Source organism: Stigmatopora argus, chromosome 1 (genome assembly GCF_051989625.1).
Source record: "Stigmatopora argus isolate UIUO_Sarg chromosome 1, RoL_Sarg_1.0, whole genome shotgun sequence".
Taxonomy (NCBI): domain Eukaryota; kingdom Metazoa; phylum Chordata; class Actinopteri; order Syngnathiformes; family Syngnathidae; genus Stigmatopora; species Stigmatopora argus.
This window is the reverse complement of record NC_135387.1, coordinates 9,840,657-9,859,930: the sequence shown is the minus strand read 5'-3', so window position 1 is coordinate 9,859,930 and position 19,274 is coordinate 9,840,657. Positions and strand designations below refer to the sequence as shown.

The 19,274-nt window shown below is 41.4% G+C and overlaps 1 protein-coding gene across 1 annotated transcript; it reads right to left on the bottom strand.

Moving 5' to 3' along the window:
- Window positions 1-4,820: 4,820 nt before the first annotated feature.
- On the bottom strand, window positions 4,821-18,279 carry stk11ip (serine/threonine kinase 11 interacting protein). Its single transcript, XM_077595074.1, has 25 exons — window positions 17,837-18,279; window positions 16,933-17,135; window positions 15,266-15,340; window positions 15,084-15,179; window positions 14,900-15,007; window positions 14,747-14,818; window positions 14,529-14,658; window positions 14,337-14,440; window positions 14,174-14,263; window positions 14,060-14,101; window positions 13,818-13,979; window positions 13,663-13,738; window positions 12,571-13,011; window positions 12,280-12,491; window positions 12,086-12,196; window positions 11,768-11,981; window positions 10,718-10,839; window positions 10,410-10,626; window positions 10,011-10,120; window positions 9,621-9,718; window positions 9,253-9,443; window positions 8,252-8,336; window positions 7,268-7,350; window positions 5,427-5,656; window positions 4,821-5,354 (listed from the first exon to the last, which is right to left on the bottom strand). Exons 1-25 carry the CDS (start codon window positions 17,904-17,906, stop codon window positions 5,214-5,216), a joined length of 3,483 nt encoding a protein of 1,160 aa, XP_077451200.1. The 5' UTR covers window positions 17,907-18,279; the 3' UTR covers window positions 4,821-5,213.
- Window positions 18,280-19,274: the final 995 nt, after the last annotated feature.

Below are 19,274 nucleotides of genomic sequence, written 5' to 3'. Positions count from 1 at the left end.
AAGACGATGGTTGGAGAAACGACTTTTGACTTAAAGAGTGCCAACAAGAGAAATAATATCCTACACACAACATGTAAGGTGATGCAGTTTGTGCCTTTGACCTCTGAACATTTTTCCTTTGGTAAAGAAATGCATGTTCAGTTAGATTCAGGTCAGGTGACTGACTGGGTAATTGCATCGCATTGCATTTGTTTGCTTTAATATACAGTTGTGGTCAAAAGTTTACATACACTTGTGAAGAACATAATGTCATGGCTCTCTTGAGTTTCCAGTTATTTCTACAACTCTGATTTTTCTCTGATAGAGTGAATGGAACAGATACTTCTTTGTCACAAAAAAACATTCATGAAGTTTGGTTCTTTGGGTTAACAGAAAAAGTGATCAAATCTGCTGGGTCAAAAATATACATACAGCAACACAAATTAGCAATTTTGGTGACTTAGAAAGTTGTCAGTGAAATGAGCTTCATAGCATGGCCTCTTAACTTCTCCGGGCCACAGGCAGGGGACACCCTGAATCGGTGGCCTGGCGATTGCAGGGCACAAGGAGACGGACACCCATGCACTCTCACACCCATACCTAGGGGCAATTTAGAGAGTCCAATCAGCCTACCAAGCATGTCTTTGGAATGTGGGAGCAAACGCAGGCCCGGGGAGAAAATGCAAACTCCACACAGGTGGACCACCGACCTGGATTTGAGCCCAGGTCTCCCACCGTGGGGCCAACGGGCTAATCACTCAGCTGCCGGCCTAGCGCATCGGCCTCAGTTCTGGGGTCGAGAGTTCGATCCCAGGTAGGTCCTGGCTGTGTGGAGTTTGCATGTCCTCTCCGGGCCTGCATGGGTTTTCCCAAGGTACTCCAGTTTCCTCCCACATCTCAAAAACATACATTATAGGCTGGTTGAACTCTATACATTGCCTCTTGGTATGGGTGTGAGCGTGAATGTTTGTCTGTCTCCTTGTGCCCTGCAATTGGCTGGCCACAGTTTCAGGGGGTCCTCCGCCTGGTGCCTGAAGTCAGCTGGGATCGGCTCCAGCACCCCCCACAGACCTTTTGAGGATAAGGGGTACAGAAAATGAATGAATCAATGCATTTGTTATAATATGCAGGTTGTTTGCCATCTGCGTTGTTAAGAAATGACAAATATTTTTTGGAAACTTTTAACTAATTATGAGTTCTATAAAATTGACCAAAAATCTTCAGCGATAAACCACAAGTTTGAAAGCCATCCACATCCACCTGGCCGTGGCACTAACACCAGCATTCCTTCGTGATTATGTAGTATTTATTGGACCATGGGCAGTTCCTTCTCCTTTCCATACCTTTCTTATCACTTTAATACAAAATGGCTCTTGTCCCACTCCACATATGTTGTTTCAGAACTGTTTTTTTTTCTAAAACAAATGTTAAAGATCATTAATGGTTTACATATTTTAGGTTAAACTCTATAGTCACTCTGGTTGGATTGGATTGGATAACTTTATTCATCCCGTATTCGGGAAATTTCATTGTGGCAGTAGTAAGAGGGTGATTAGACAGAACAACAAAGCAAAAGCACAAAACGAGCAAGAGTGGACGGAGCTACCGCCGCCGGCTCCCACTTGAACGGCGCCATCTTGGTTGCGGTAGCTAAAACAGATACAGACTCAAAAAGACGTCGTAAAGTTGGACAAAAAATGGAACCACGCACAGGAAGACTTCCACAAGATTGGGGAACTTCTGCAGACTGTGACCGAGGTAGAGAATATGCAGTCACTCTTCCAAGCTTATCCGCACAGTTCTTCAGTAGTCTGGAGCTGAAGACAACAGCAGCAGAGTAGAGCCCCTCGACTCTGTTGCTGGTAAGCGCCGACAGCTCTTCCATCTTATCCCATGATGGAATGGTTGGTCAGAGGCGTTGCTTCTTCTCCCGGTACTTTTGTCCAGCTCCGAATCTCCAGCGGCACCGAGGTGTTGCTCCTTCTTCTGCGTATTGTAACAGCTAGTCCCATGTGTATGACAGCGTAGGCATGGCTGAAAGGTTCCAAAAAAGAAATAGCTGAAAGAAGCCAGGCTAACAGAACAAAGAAAGTTGTAAAAACATTAAAGTAAAAAGTACAAAGTAAAGTAAAAAGGAATGTGTTAAGAAATATTAAAATGTAATTAAAAAAAAGATAGAAGGGCTGTAAAACACGAAAAACATAAGAGTGGACAGAGCTACTGCCACTGGCTTCCGCGTGACGGTGCCATCTTGGGAAAAAAAGCCTTCATTGGAGTTTTGTCTTTGAAACAAACCCAAATCTAATCAAAAGCCTTTGTCATTATACACAGCTGCGTATAACAAAATCGGTGGTGCTGCTTCGCAAAGTGCGTTTTCCCAGTAAAGACATAAATAAGTAATATAAAAAGTCACCACCGGGCAAGGTAAATTCTAAAATATTGTACAATCTGAGATATTGCACATTGTTATTGCACACCCCAAAGTTATTGCACAGAAGGGATTGTGTGTCATGCTAACACAAGTTCAGGGCCCTGATGGCTGTGGGGGTAAAAAAACTGTCCCTAACTCTATTTGTCCGTGCTTTGTCAGACCTGTAGCCTCTGCCAGAGGGCAGCAGCTGGAACAGGTTGTGACCAGGGTGGTATGGGTCCCTAACAATGTTCTGCTGAGGTAGCGAGGGCTGGCAATGTCATCCAGTGAGGGCAGAGAGTCGATGATCTTCTGGGCAGTGTTGATCACTCTCTGCATAGCTTTTCTGTCTGCTGCCGTGCTTCCAGCATACCACACTGTAATGCAGTATTCCAGGATGCTCACCACAGTGGCTCTATAGAAGGTTACCAGAAGCTTAGTGTCCAAGTTGTTCCTCCTGAGTACCCTCAGGAAATTGAGTTGTTTCTGGGCCTTCTTCACCACTGCCGTGGTGTTGGTAGACCACGAGAGCTTGTCCGTGACGTGGACCCCCAGGAATTTGAAGGACTGGACCCTGTCTATGCATACTCCATTTATGAGTGGACACCCTGACACTTTTAATATACTTAACCTTTACAAATGTTGTCGAGGCCCTTTTTTCACCAAGAAGAGTTTGTCAGCCATTTACCCCTATCCTCCAGTATTTTCAGGGAGCTACACCACTACTTTTCATCTCCCACAGGCAGACCGCCGTTTGTTAAATTAGCAATGCAAAAACAATCAATTCTTAAATTTAGATATGCTGGTTTGGATGGATGCACAGGTTCAGCAGACGGTAATTTGTGTCTTTTACAATCATGTGCACAGCACATGTGGTGCACTGGTGGAAAGAAAAAATATTTACACAGTGGAGTTGGGTAGTGCAGTGTTCACAAGACTCACACAGGATGCATAACTTCATTGGAGCAGCATGTGGTCAAACAGGCTGCAAGTATCGAAAACAAACACGTCTATATAAAGTACATGGCTTTTCAAACTAAATGCCAGGAGCCCTTTTTAAAAACCCATGGTCCATTTTTGGCGGCCACGTCATAGAGTAGAAAAAACAATTGGCATGACGTATTGTTTTCCTGCATTGTATATGGCAACTCTAAATTTCAACATTGGGTGGCAAGGAAGGAGAAAGTATGGAAAAATATGCCTTGGTGTTATCATGGCCGCCATTTTATTTCTGTGTCAAATTCAGTGTGGTGCAGAGTGCTCTGAATTTTTTTGACTATATGGAGGGGACACTGGCAACTCCTTTGTTTTGTTTTTGTTCTTGGAAAGGATATTAACTAAAATTGATAATCCATAATTCATGGAGGGATAAAAATGAAATGTGTTAGGTAAATTCAAGGCAGGGCGGCCTGGCGGATGAGTGGTTAGCGTGTCGGCCTCACTGTGGGGGACCTGGGTTCAAATCCAAGTTCGGACCTTTCTGTGTGGAGTTTGCATGTTCACCCTGTGTGGGTTTTCTCCAGATACTCCGGTTTCCGCCCACATTCCAAAGATATGCATGGTAGGCTGATTGGACACTCTAAATTCCATTGAGTGTCAGTGTGAATAGTTGTTTGCCTCCTTGTGCCCTGCAACTGGCTGGCCACCAATTCAGGGTGTCCCCCGCCTCTGGCCTGAAGTCAGCTGGGATAGTCTCCAGCACCCCCCATGACCTTTGTGAGGCTAAAGTAGTTCAGAAAATAAGATGAGAAATTCAAGGCATTGATCCTCAGAAGCTGATTTTTTTTTCAGCAGGGCTGATTTCCTACAATATTGCAGAATTGAAATTGCTACTCTTGTGTAATCATGGACGGATGAGAATGAAATTTAATAGGTACCGTATATTCTAGGGACGTAATATGCCTTAATCTTTGGGGAACATTTTTGATATTTTTGGCTTATTTCTGGACTTATTGTTGCCAAAAGGTTCCGATTTAATCAGTAGACGGTATGCGTGCTATTTGGTTGTTCTAGTTATGTTTCTGGGCTGTTGAAATGTTTAAGGCAGGTGTGGCCAAGTCCGGTCCTCGAGAGCCCCTATCCAGTCTGTTTTCCATGTCTCCCTCCACCAACACCTGAATCAAATAATCGGGATCGGTATGAAGCTTCTGAACAGCTTGCTGATGAGTTGATCATTTGATTCAGGTGTGGTAGAGGAAAGAGATATGGAAAACAGACTGGATAGGGGCTCTCAAGGACCGGACTTGGCCACCCCTGGTTTAAGGCATGAACCCCAAAAAGTGTTGTGGGCCATCAGGCTTTAGTGTGAAAATAATACAATATATTTTGTTTAAGTAAAAAAACAGTATATAGTGTTCAGTATGTCTGTATTTAAATTATATTAGGGGGTGTCAATAGCAGCGGTCTACTGTAATCAATAAAACCAATGATGAGCAATTGTTGCAACTCCTTTAGTATACACATTGTTAACAAATATGTTTGCTCTCTTAGAAAAAATAAAAAGGCAAGGGCAAAGCTATAAATTATTACTTCACTCAAAGCTGCAGGGTGCTGGGACTCAAATTACCCGTTGTGGGGAAGAATTCCCACATACTGTATGCTTGATGACAGCTTTGCATGTTCGTGAGGACACGTTCATGCTGCGAATTTCACGACTCAATCGAGAAAAAAGAAGAAAAAAAAACCTTTACAATTTTCCACCCCAGCATAATTTTACCAAAGGACAAATTTCAGTGAACTCAACAATACAACCAGCAGATGGACTTCGGCCTATCTGACGCATTGGAGGCATATGAGAGAAAACAATCACATTTCTCATCATTTGTTATGTTTCTTTGCCGTGCACAGTTGTGTGTAGCCTGACGCCAAACATGGCCTCCCACTGTGTTCGGACCCATGCCAGCAGGTCCTGTAGTAGTTCTGAACTTTCTGAGCGTACTTGCCAGGTCTTCTCCTCCTTCTCCGTCTTTAAGATGAAATTGAGAGCCGTTTATCAACACGCTTGCAGTTAGAAAATGTAAAAATGAGTGTGGCTCACCTCGTCGTACAGCTTCATATCCATCTGGCATTGCTCATTGGGCCATAGGTGGACTGAGCTTACGCAGCTAATGGGCAGTGTTTCGAGAAGAGAGAAGCTACCGCTGCTCGACTCCGGGTTGTCATTGAGTGTTGTTGGGTTATTTGCTCCCTTCCCCCACTGATGATCCTCGCTCAGCAGGTTAAGGGTCTCTCGGGTTGCCAGCACAGTCATTGGAACCCACACGTTTTCTGGGATAGAGAAACAAAATTAATTTTACAGCATTTTTTTTCTCCATTCATTTTCATTTCAACAGTCAGACGGTGAAAGTCAAAAGCCCAGACATGTCATGGTGGGCATTTTTCTTAAAGTTTCTACCACAATTTAAACATAATAATGGTGTTCAAAATGCTTGTGTGAAAAAAAACATACCATAATTAGGGTCATAGTATTAGTAAAACAGTCATAAAATATTTAGGAATGCCAAAAATGTTAATTCCTGGGTTAAAATACCTTGGACAGGAACGATATTATAGACTACAATAGTTGTAGTCCTCAAGGTCTTGTTGTTATCTTGTGATGCTTGCCTTTTCAGAATATCTACTGCTTATGCCTAAACTAATAGAAAATTTAATGATATTGTTCTTGCCCGTTTTGTTTTTAAAATTGAAGTTTAATGAATTATCCAACTTTTCAGTAGTTGTTTTATGGTAACAAATCAATATTGGTTATACAAGGCTCAACTGTGTTTAAGCCGATATTTCATGTACCGTATTTTTCGGAGTCGTAGTTTTTTTCATAGTTTGGTGCGACTTTTCCACTGGTGCGACTTATGTGTGAAATTATTAACACATTATTACATTATTATTACATACCTGTCAACCAAAGACTACATAAATCCGTATGACTGGCTACAAAAATCCTACTGCAGTATCCTTGAGTTATGTGAATCAGCATCAACAAGAAACAACATTCAAATTCACTTGGACGGTCCAAGCACATCGCAACATCCAACACAGGACCTGAAGCGGTGGATCCACGAAACTAAAAGAAGCTCCCATAGAGTTTATAAGAGCTTCTTTTAGTTTGGCAAATTCCCCACTTCCGGTCCGGCACCAGATGCTGCGTCACCTCCTGTTGATGCCGAGTTATTTAAAAGTGACACCGAGAATGAAAATTTCATTGGATTTAGTGATTTGGAGTGAAACCGATACTTTGGTAAACTTGTTAGCATGTTCTTTATGCTAGAGTTATCTGAATAACTCTTAATGTTACGTCGCTACTGACATTACCAGGCATGTCAGTCATGTAACGCTAGTATACCGTACACTTATTCAGTTGTTCTCGATTGTATTTTAATTTTAAATTGCCTTTCAAGATGACATGTATGTTTTTGGTGTTGGATTTTATCAAATAAATTTACCCCGAAAATGTGACTTATACTCCAGTGCAACTAATATATGTCTTTTCCTTCTTAATTATGCATTTTTTTGGCTGGTGCAACTAATACCCAGGTGTGGCTTATAGTCCGGAAAATACGGTATTTCTTATTATGTATGGGGCTATGTAGCAAATGAACATAGCTAGTCCTAATTGAGTGAAAGGTTGAGCATCAGCCTAACAGGACAGATCTGTACATGCTGAAACAGCAGTATACCAAATTCCTGTGATATGTGCATGTGTGGGCACAATCCCCTGAGGAAAGTTTTAGACTGGGCGGCACCCCATATTTCCAGGACACGGGAATGCCTCTAACTTCACCTGTGATCTCAAACGCATCAACCTGTAGATGGCACCTAACAGAGACTTATAAACATCATGTTGCATTTGTAATGATGACTGAAGTGATACAGGTAGCTAACCTTGCAGGAAAAAGGCCAGAACATAGCAAAACTGGAGTTGGCCATCCTCCATGTCTGTCTGGATCTCTTCGCACACAAGAGGCCTGTCAGAGGAAAAGAACACAACATAAACCGAACACGAAAAAAAAACATCATACAAGTGTGTTCTATTTAGGTATGCAAAAAAAGAAAAAAAATTGACAGCAGCTTCTGGAAAGGTGTTTTATTGCTCTAATGGCATCCAATACAGTAATCCCTCGAATATTGCGGTTAATGTAGGCCAGACATGCCCGCGATAATTGAAAAATAGCGAAGGATGGTCCCCCTATTATAACTAGCTTTTTTTTTTCTTCAGTGCTAAGTCCTTGTAGCAAGCGGAAGACAGAGGAGTGGCTTCCACTTGAGTTTCAGCGTGGATTTTCACATTTTATGAATTTAAAAAAAATAAAAATAATAATAAATAGCAGAAAAAAATCGCGAAGAAGTGAATTTGCCATAAGTGAAGTCGCGATAATCGAGGGAAGACTGTATGAGGCTGAAATTTGCATCGGTGACTTTAGTGATCCGTTTTTGTACTGGAAACTGTAACTAAGTTCATTGTAAAACCCATAAAAAAGATCATTTGAAAAAGCTGAACTACAATAGATTATGTTTAGCTGGGGAAGCTTGAAATAAAACTATTTCAAACGATCCCAGAAAAACACAATACAACATTCAGTAATGTCATGAATTCATGTTAAGGGTCTTGTTCTATTCCAGAGGAGAGGTCTGCTAATGACTGCAGAAAATATAGAAATAAAAGGTGGATACCAAGAAACTTCCCAAAGACAGTGCTGGTCTTGCTAAATAACACATGGTCCAAATTAAGGTGCAGTTTACCAGCTAATTTAAGAGCGACGTACTATATGATAAAGTCTTTACAAAATAATATGACTTAATTGAGAGATGTGAATCCAATAAAAACGTGCACAACACTTGTCTCACTGCATATGTTGAAGTTAGTACCAGAGATGGTGTTGAGGATTAAGTCTGGTGGTTGAGATTGACCTCAGTTTGCTGTCAGACCGGTGTGCCATCTCACGTACAATTCCTAGGGAGAGATGACATGAAACCAAAGTGTCAAATATAACAATTACACTTTCTGTAAGGAAGACCTGAGGAACTCCACTTGAGCAGGAATTTTCAGTGAATACCATCCAACATAAGACAAAACATGAAACCACTGAATGACAAGCTTGCAAAAAGACGCACCCAAACCTTCATGAAAAACAGGTCAGAAGTCAATTTGAGACCATTGTTGCCACAGTCTGTCTCTGCTTTTAGGTGTATTGTTACAACATTATAGTGGGGATGGCTGAGAAAACTGTTAGCAGTTATGCAGTCTTTTAAGAATAGCAGTTTCAAATGCGTTTGAATGCACACACTTAACAGAGGGATTTAAACATGTACTAGTTGAAGGAGGAATTTTGTATTCGAATGATTTTGGCCAAAATTAAATATTGCAACGACAAACCTTTTTTTCTCAGCCAATAACCCTATTGTATTGAATGAAAGGGGAGGCATGCCCACGAGAAGAATCCATTTCCATATATATGTCGTTTCCCCCTGAATGTGTTAAACTGAGTCTGTAATTAAGTGCAGACTTAGGTGGTGTTTATGTATGCCCATCTAAACGAGATGTTTTCCATCAAACTCAGAGAGGCTATAAATCATTCCATTCCATTATATGTCAGACTTTCCAGGGGCCTGATCAAGAGATTTTCCTTCTGGCTGCTGGTCATCATCAGCAGATGATACAGACTGGGACAGTAGAATATAGTAGAATAGTTTTAGTGGGTTTCTGTGGCGAGAAGACCACGCTTTTCGGCTGAAAGGAACCGAACTAGCGAGTGGCAGGGAAGGGTCATTGAGTTTCTTTCTCACACATAATGAGTTTTATTTTATATGTTTTTCCACATGTTTAACAGGAAGTGTTTTCTTCGTGTTTGGCCCAAACTCCTTCTTACCTGTCAGCAGGCCAAAGAAGCGTTTGCAGCGTAAACTGTCTCGCACCAGGAGGGTGTAAGCCACGCCACTTGCTGCCCTATCCTCAAATGCCATGTGAATGCTCTGAGAGCCAAATCCCACCTCCAGGTAACTGAGCGCTAATATCGGGTAAAAGTCACGCTTGTGGAGCCAATCAGAGAGTTGCCCTTTCCTGAGTGGAGGGACACAGAGGTGGTGGTTAGCACTGGCAAAAATTCCCCTAAAACATAGTTAAGAGATTCGAATTTAAGATATGAAATACTTTGATACTGGCTTTTAACAGCACATTTAAAAGTACAACACCTTTTCTTGCTATAACTTAAAAATGGAATGATCCTAAGACACTCACCTCGCCCCAGTTGTCACATCTAGGATGTAGATTCTTTTGTCAGATATCACCACCAAAGATGGAAACTCTTGTGCCTCCCCAAATTTGACAAGAGATGTCTGAGAGCAAAATGGACATGTAATCATATAATAGAAATAGCGATGTCCCGATCACATATTTTTGGATCTGACTCAGAGTTGCCTGCAGTCAAAATGAACTGAATGTCTCTCGCCATCAATGCCAGCTAATGAGTAAATACCTAAAAATGTAGTGCAATACATTAAAAAACCCTCTCTTTTTTACTTGATTCTGATCCCCTGAAAAGGATTCGAATTTCCGACAAATTCCGATCTGATTTTTGATGGGGACATCCCAAAATAGAAATGTCACTAATACAAACAGATTGCACACCTGTAGGAAACAACTGAGCTCCTCTTCTTCTTCAAAGACATCAACATCCAAGAAAAGCTTCAGCCGATGGTCCACTGCCTCAAAGGACTCAGTCAGCAAGTCCAAGTTACCTTGGAAGGGGGAGGTCAAGTTAGAGAAATCTTAATAGATTTGATGATTGAAGCTTCTGTCTCATCACAAATCCACACACAGAAATACTGACCTAAGCGAATCGCCAATCAGCCATTTCTTAAAGAACAAAAACGTACAAGCCGTGAGGAGGCCAGTTTAAGTGATTTTGTGGTACACTATACTTGTCGGTTCTATATGCTAAAACATCCCTTTTTAAATGTGCCTTAAGACTTTTGTAGCACGCAGTAAACTACAATGAATGCCCTCTTCAAAAAAGCAAGAACACACCAGTTGAGTTTGTGCTTCCAAAAGGCTGGATAATGGGTGGTGTGGAAGTGTAGCTATAGCTGCCAGCCAGATCGTCTTTGCTTTGACTGTCCGCATTGTAAGACAGGGAGAATGAGTTTGTCCCGCCAATATATAACGAGATGTCCGATGTGTTGATGTCTTCAGTGGGTAGAGTAGTGGCAGCTTCGTCCGGACTACTGCCAATAGCAGGGATCATCTGGTGGAGAGTGTGGTATTGCAGTCAATGATGGTACTTTAGCAATTTTTGTGTATTACAAAAGACACAATTTTCCACTGATGAAGCAAACCTTTTTGTGTTCACTGCCTCTCTTTGTTGGGTATTGAATTGGTGTACTGCTGAGAGGAAATGACTGGCCTTGTAGCTGGATCAAGTGGTCACTTCCACATTCTGGACAGTTATCACAGCTTTCTGCAAGAAAATGTACAGATATGATCGGGTGCGTGGGAATTTTAAACCAACCATTGCTTATACTACTCAGTAGTACTACGACAGGGACTGACACAAATAGGGACCCATTCCTACAAACACATGTAGTGGTCAAACTAGTCAACCCAATTTACATGACTTTGACTGTGGTAGGAAGCCACAATAACTGGTGAGAATCCAAAAGAGCGCAAAGAGAAGAAGTCAATTCTTTACAGAAAGTCTTGAAAGCAATTATGTTGGTTTTGGAAGCAGTAAAACGGAATAATCGTGTATTCACTGTGTGACGTGCAGTCTTGAGTTGTTTTTAATATAAAATATATTGCCTGGAAACAAGATTATTTTACCCACCCACCATTGTCCATGGATTTAAAAAAAGAGCCAAACCCAGTTGACATTGGGCAAGATATGCGTTACACCCTAAACTATGACCCACGCAAGGTACATAAGGACAAACAACCATTCAAATGACTTCAGGCATATACTGTGTTTTTAAGAGAACTAGTCCCGGCTGGTGCTGAGCAATTTCAAAACATCCTATGAACAAATTGAAGTCTGCGTGCCAGTGCAGGTCTTTTACGTCAGCCTTGGTCAAATCCCAGGAAGGTGGGTGCCTGGAGAATGTTATCCGACTTCTGTTTGTTATAAACAAAAGCCATCATCAAAACAAGAAGATTGAGGTTGAGGAGATAACTGGTAGTTGGGATCATGCATGTCCTTGTTAAAGGAAAAATATACCCTCAAAGGTAGCACAACAGTGTCTTGAACAAACATGCCTTGATTTCCATCTTTTACTGGAACTACACAGGAGGAACAAGGTATTCATTTTGAAAGATCTAAAGGATGTTTTCAAGAGCCGAATCCCTGACTTTACGTGATCTAGCTTGCTCCTTTGCCCTTTCATCTCACTCACCTTTGTCCCCCTCGTCACATTCCATCATCTCTTTGCCATCCTGCTCATCTTGCCGCTCCGGCAGCTTCATAGGTCTTGTACTCTTGTGTCGAACTCCAGCCTGCATGAACTCCGATCCACAACGAAGGCACTGCAGATAAACACTGACTGGAAAGAGCCCAGTGTCACAATGGCGTTTGGCCTCCACCACAGCTGACAGCACATCAACAAGATCCTAGTCCAAAAAGTGATGATAACACAAATCAAACATATTTTGGGTGAGGCCATATCTTAAAATGCCCGTAACAAATCCAATTACAGTTGCATGCATGTATTAACCTTAAGTGCCTGTTGTGGATCGTCATCCAAAAGGACATAGCATCTCCGCTTCTTTTCCTTCATGATATAGTCAAAATGGATTTCCACAGCTGGAAACATTGCTTCATTCTCCTGAGGCAAATCATTATTTTCTAGTTAAGTAATGTAACACAAATGCAGAATCACATCATGTGTACTTTGTACTATAATTTAACCTTGTGAGTCCAAGGTGCTTGTGTGGCATCCACCCTGGTCAGACAGTCTAGCCCGAGGCGACATCTCTCTTGGCCTGATTGCACGTCCACCTCAAGCAAATGGCCCTGTTTGACACGTAGAAACACCTCCTTGCTGCCCTCTTTCCAACTCTTTTCATCTTCCTCTTCCTTGTCAGATAACACCCCCACCAGAAGCGGAAGACACTGGTCCACTGCACTCGGAAAGAGTAAAGAATGGCGTTTGATCACAACATAAAGCATGTTTCTAGTGTGTTGTTTTGTTATAACTACCTCCCAGGTCTTTTTCATCTTCTCCCTCCTTGAAATCACCACTGTCCTTTCTCGCCGAGTTGTGAGAGCCCAAATTCAGTTGGGATGAAGGGACCTGTGCGTCCACCTGGTCATCTACAGCAGTCTCTTCAAGAGTGGACTCAGTGGGCTGAGAGGTCTGACTGGGCCACTGCAATGTGGAGTCTGTATCTTGCTCTGTCTCGGCCTCAGGGGTCTGCACCTTTGGCTCAGATGACAAAAGTGGATGCGGAAGAACCTCTGGCAAAAGGCTCAGGGAGGTGTCAAGGCTGTTGGAGAAGGTTTCCTGGCCTTGATCAATAACGACAGGTGGCTGTGCTGCTTCAGTGTCTAGATGGTGCTGGTACCGCAGCCAGTCTTCACCTAACTGATCTCTGAAACTTGACATTCGCTCAATTTCCTCTTGGTGTGGAAGGACAATGTCTAAAGAAAAAAAAAATGCTGACACTCATTGCAGTCAACAATTCCCAAAAAATATCCAACTCCCTACTTTTTAGTGCCTCTATCACATGGGAGGATACTGTACAGAATTTTGAAATTTGATCATTTTACTTTTCTGAGTCACAAAGGATAGTCCTTTTCTTTATCATATAAACCAAAAAAGGGACAAAAAACTGTTTTAAAAGTATTTCGCTATTGACGAGAATACTACAGTACCACAACCGGATCACATAACCAGCGGCAGGCCCTCCACAAACAGTTTTAGTACAGCGGTGGCCAGCGTTTTAGTTGCCCCACACACCACCTCCAATACCCCCAAGAAATTAAATGGTTTTATTGCAAAATGGTTAATAATTGTTGAGTAGGAAAGTGGAACATCACAACCACTGCCGATATAAGCCTCTATTTTTATACTGGTGTTAGATGGTTAGCATCCAATGTTACATATGTTTTTGGTACAATTTTAATATTTATGGATCTGTGTGAGTCTTGATCCCTTATTTTTTATTACTCTGACAGAATTCTATCATTAATCGGTGTGTAAAAATCTGTGACAGTAGGACTTTAATAGACTGTAGTTTGATCGAGTAGAAGAAGTACAAAATAGCTGTCAAACAGGTATTAATAACCCACCCTGTGATGAGGGCACTGCCTGGTAGTCTGTATCACTGGGCTCAGAGATACTCGCTCGCCGCACTTTCACCTTTGTCTGCAAAGCATATTCAGTTCATGTGTACAGCATATGGCAGCGTCGAACTCCACCACTGGATGAAAACCCTCCATCTTACCCTGGACTTCTTCTTATGAATACGTGAAGCTATCACCTCCCCCACTGACAGACTGTCGCTGAGATCTCCAGCTCCACTTGACAAATCTGCAAGACTTTGTTCTAACACTGCCGGAGGAGACAACTGGACCTGGACAGTCATTTGTCCAGCTCTTGGAAGAGCCTGGAAAAGGAATCATCTTCTCATTTAGATTTTGCTGTTGTGGATCTTCAAAAACATTTTACACACTGACGAAAACTTACAGATAACTCAGAGGAGGAGAGCCGGGCGCCATCGAGTTTAAGCTGTTAGAAACCAATACATGCATATGGGATTGAAAAGCTTTCAGTTATGTCACAAATATTTTTTTCACCCACTCTTTGTCCCACAGCTTTTGGCGACAGGTGTCGGACAGTGCATCTGCGGTGCGTCTTCTGGAAGTACAGCGGGTTGCCCTCCAGGTTCAACTTCATGAAATGACATAGGTTTGTGTAAATCACTTTCTTCTCCATGTATGCCTGATGCGTGCATCATCCTTACTATGCTAAGGCCATGAAGCATGGAGAGAGGAGCCAGTTGAGAATGCTCCAGTAGAAGATTGTAGGCCAAGTCCAAATGGCGGAGTGATGACAACTGCTCAACACCTGTTGAGGCAAAAAAGTGGTAAAGAGAAACACAGCTAAAGTGCACAAGCATGTAAATGTGAGTTTAGGTAGTAATTGTACTGTGCACCATTTATCGTCTCCAATTCATTGTTTCTCAGAATCAGCGTGAGCAGTTTCACCCTGGCGCTCAGGTTAAGTGTTGGCGCCCTCTGTAGGCAATTATAGCCCAGATTCAAATGTTCCAATTCACTCAAAGGCTGTAAGGAAAGGGAAAATTACTTTTTTAAAAAGCTCTCTAACTGCATCTTAACAGCAAGAAGAGAAGAAACAAAAAAAATATCTCACCATTAGAAATTCTGCACACTCCTGTATCTTGTTGTGGCTTAAATCCAAAGATTTGAGGATATTCAAAAGACTCTAAATCAGGAAAGATCATTTAGGCTTCTGTCAATCCAAAACTAAGATAAAAGGTTACATTTCCCCTTAGGATTTTCTCACCAAAGACTGGTCAAGGCACATGATGAAGTTGTAGCTGAAGTTGAGGGTGTGCAGCTCTAGCCACGGCAGTGCAGAGCTGAGATCACCGCCGCACAAGGAGAGCAGCTCCTGCATAAAGATGTCACACACAGGCTATCACATGGGCTCAAATTATCAGCCGCAATGACAATCACATTCAGTGCACCTCCAGGGAGCTGAGGCTCTTTGAGCAGATGAAGACCTCCAACTGGGAATAAACTCCTCTGAGCCCCTCAAGACAGTGTGGTGGGATATTCTTTAGCTGCCACGAGAAAAATATATATAAAAGAAAGAAATAAAAAGTGTACAGAAAGATATGAGTGAGAAATATATTATGGGAAATAGTACCTCCAAACACTTTAAAGATTTAAAAGGGAATATCTTGATTGCAGACGTCGGGCTTGTGCTTGATGCATTGATGAGCTGTGTAACACACCCGCATTTGCATTAATAATAATAAAAACATCATGAGCTGCCAGCTTCAAATTACAAATTGGATTCCAAGGAAGATGGAACATTATACAAATTGCAAATTAAAAACTATATGGAATGATGTGTAAGAGACAAATTTCTGAATTCTTATCCAGAGTAAAATAGATGACAAAAGGGCAATTGGAACTGAGAAAAAAAATGATAATTTTAAGGGTATTTTTTTTCCGTTGTGTCAGCAGCTCAAAGGCTATTTTCACCACTGTGAGGCACCCCCTCTTCTTAAAACGTCTGAGATGGAGGAGACAGGTTTCTCAGGTTTACAGATTGGAATGTGGTTTCATTATTATCAAATACAGGCCTCAAAGGCTGCGTTTAAACCACAGGCTAAAGTGACCTTATTCCAATTTGTTCACCTTCATCCAGCTCAAGTGAGAGACTTTCGTGACCGTCTGAATGGGGCGAGTAGCATGCAAACAGAAAACTTCAGATTCCATCTCGTCCACTTTTATATATACATACTATATACTCAGTGCATCAAACGTTATACGATATAGGTTCGGATCAAATCTGGGGCACTTATTTCAGAATGTGGCATAACTCTCAAGCAGTATTAGATGCTAAAGGAGAATGGCACGATGGATTTTGTTCACCAATAATGGTTTCTGGAAGTCTTGCTTCCTGTGCAGTAGCATTTCTGTTTGTGATGCCCTTTAAGCGTTTGACGATCACCCACATCTAGCACTACGTTTTTTTTTTTTTTTTTTTGTGTGCCTTGACACTTAGGTGCAAACAGACATTGTTCCAGATTCTGAAATTCTTTGGATGATGTTATGCTCTGTAGGTGATGATAACTTCAAACCTTCCACAATCTTTCACAAGAAAACTTTCTGTTATCTTTCTGTGTTTACATTCTGGGAATTAGTGATCCTTACCTATCTTGTCTTCTGGGAGACAATCTGAGAAGCTCTTTATATTCCCAATCATGTTGCCAGTGGACATAATTAGGGGTAACTTGTCTTTCAGGTTTTTTTATATTTGGAATTGACTTTTCATTGCCCCTATTGTTCCTTTTCCCAACTGTGAGATTTGTTGACGCTATTAAATCAACATATTGTTCCCTTAAAATTATAAATTTTCTCATTTTATACTTTTCATCTGTTACCTACGTTCTAATTTGGTGTTGGTTAGCATGTACACCTTACAGTCCTGAGATCGAGGGTTCAATCCCCGGTAGGTTCCGACCATCCCGTGTGGAGTTTGCATGCTCTCTCCAGGACTGCGTAGGTTTCCTTCGCTTTCCTCCCACATCCAAAAACATGCATTGTAGGCTTGTTGAAAATTCCAAATTGCCCGTAGATATGAGTGTGAGTGTGAATGGTTATTCGTCTCAGTGTGCCCTGCGATTGGCTGGATACCAATTCAGCGTGTCCCTACCACTGCTCAGAGTTGGCTGGGATTGGGTCCAGCACCTTAATCACCTTTGTGAGGATAAGAAATTTGGCACTGCCACATCATAGCATTCCATTTTTTAAATTCATTTTTCATAGGATCCCAACTACTTTAGAATCTGGTTTGTACTTTACCTTAAGAGAAATTGTCTTTTGTAGGACGTCAAAGAGGAATTGCAGCTGCAGCAAGGATGCAGTGTCAGCAGGATGGGACGGTAGGGCCAAGAAGCCATGTTGTTGACTCCTGGATAACAAGTGCTGCTCAAACAATCGGTTCAGCTGCTGCAAGCTTGTCGCAGACAGGGTCAGTGTGCTGCTTCCTCCGAGCACTGACTCGCCTAAACAAGGGGGAGGAGGGTTCAATTCAGCTGCCAATAATACATAATGCATCAATCGGAATATAGTCTCCCCTCATCTCATTTTTTGAACCGCTTTATCCTCATTAGGGTCGCGGGGTGTGTTGGAGCCTATCTCAGATGACTCCGGGCCAGAGGCGGGGGACAGCCTGAATCGGTGGCCAGCCAATCGCAGGGCACAAGGAGACAAACAACCATTCATGCTCACACTCATAGCTAGGGGCAATTTAGAGAGTCCAATCAGCCTACCATGCATGTCTTTGGAATGTGGGAGAAAACCAGAGTACCTGGAGAAAACCCACATAGGCCCAGGGAGAACATACAAACTCCACACAGGTGGACCAATCTGGATTTGAACCCAGAACCACAGTGCTGTGAGACCAACGCGCTAACCACTCGCTTCACCGGGCCGCCTATATATAGTGGAGTCATAATTTGGAAATGATTTTGTAAATGTAGAGGGTTTAAAAGTATAGCGTTGGAAAAATAGAACAGTAGCGTATAGTATAGTATCTTTTAAATATGTATTTCTGTACAGGTTTTCAAGTGATCTAGTGAAATCGATATTTCTTACGCTATTATCATTCATTTGAATGCAACTGTTCGTCAATTTCTATTGAGTGGGAACAAAAATAAGGGCTCTTTAGCAGTGGAATTGGAATCGATGGGGATTAAAAACTCACCATTATTTCGGAGGAGTGTTGCCAGGCTAATGACAAGCGAAGACTGACCACTAGAAGTACGAGACATCATTGGTCAGCGTTGGAAGCAACGAGATGCTTTAGAAAATGATAAGCCTCCGGTTTTAAATACACAAACATTACAACCCCGACAAACAACGAGTAATGTCATCAGAGACAGATAACCAAAACTGTCATTCCAGACGTCGCTGGGGTTAGCTAGCTAGCTAGCTAGTTAGCTTCCTAGTCCCAGTCTCAACCCGGACATGGTGAAATACTGTATATCTGCGCAATTTCAACCAGGCCAGATGACAATGAACATTATGTGTTGTCTCAAAAAATCTCATAATTTGTACGACATTTAGCCAGTGTTATTCGTGTTGTTATTTCATAATTTGTACGAGATTTAACTTGTGTTATTCGTGCTGTTATTGACGACAGTCACGTGATGGAAGGGAGGGCGATGACAGTCCGTGACCTCAAATCATTTATATATATTTTTTAAATAATTTTTTAAGGTTTGAAAATCATATTATTTAGAATTACTTCACACAGTGATTTGTTTATTTATAACGTCTATTTTTAATGTATTTAAATAACAATATCATGTTTAAAAAAAACATTGCAAGATACAGTATAACCAATTCAAGGGAAAATATTTTCCCTTCATATTCTATTTGCTCTCATTAGCACATTGATGTAACAAATTGTCAACAATAGATGATTAAAAGTGAACTTAGAGTGCAGTTGATTTTATAAGATAAAAAAGTCAGGTAGACTGTATTATTTCATATTGGAACACCTTCATTTACAATGAACTGTAATGTCAGTTTTCTCTTTCCGCTAGTGTTGATTTGGAGAATAAGGTCACCAAAGCCTTGCTGTGCTTCATTAGTACAATCACCATCAAATTGTTTTGTTTTTACGTACTATCAAATCGAACCAGAGCATTTTCTATTTTCTCACCTACAGTGAGATTTTAAGTACAGATGAGCTCTATTTAATTTTGGGTTAGAGTACAATGTGGCAATATATATCTGAAGGATATATGTAGGCCTCTAAAAAAAATGGTGAATCCGTTTTGATAGATTTTTCCAAAATGATGGTGTAATCATGCAGAGGTTGCGAACAAGCGGCTCACGAGCCACATGTGGCTCAAGGCCGAAATGAATCCAGCTCTTTGCTTATTATCATATTTTGTATATATGTGGCTCTTTACCTCGTTTCATGTTTCTCTTATTATTATTCTCTCTTAAAACACACTCATATTCATCAGGGCCGATTAAAAACAAATAAATAAGTAAGGGGAAGAAAGCGTTATGGTGAATAATATGGTTTTAATTGTGTGTTTTTGTGTGTGTCTGTCTGTTTTGGCAGGTGACTGCGTGGTGTGGCTCTTTGAATCTCACACTATTTTTTTTCCTCTTTGTGTCTAACCTTT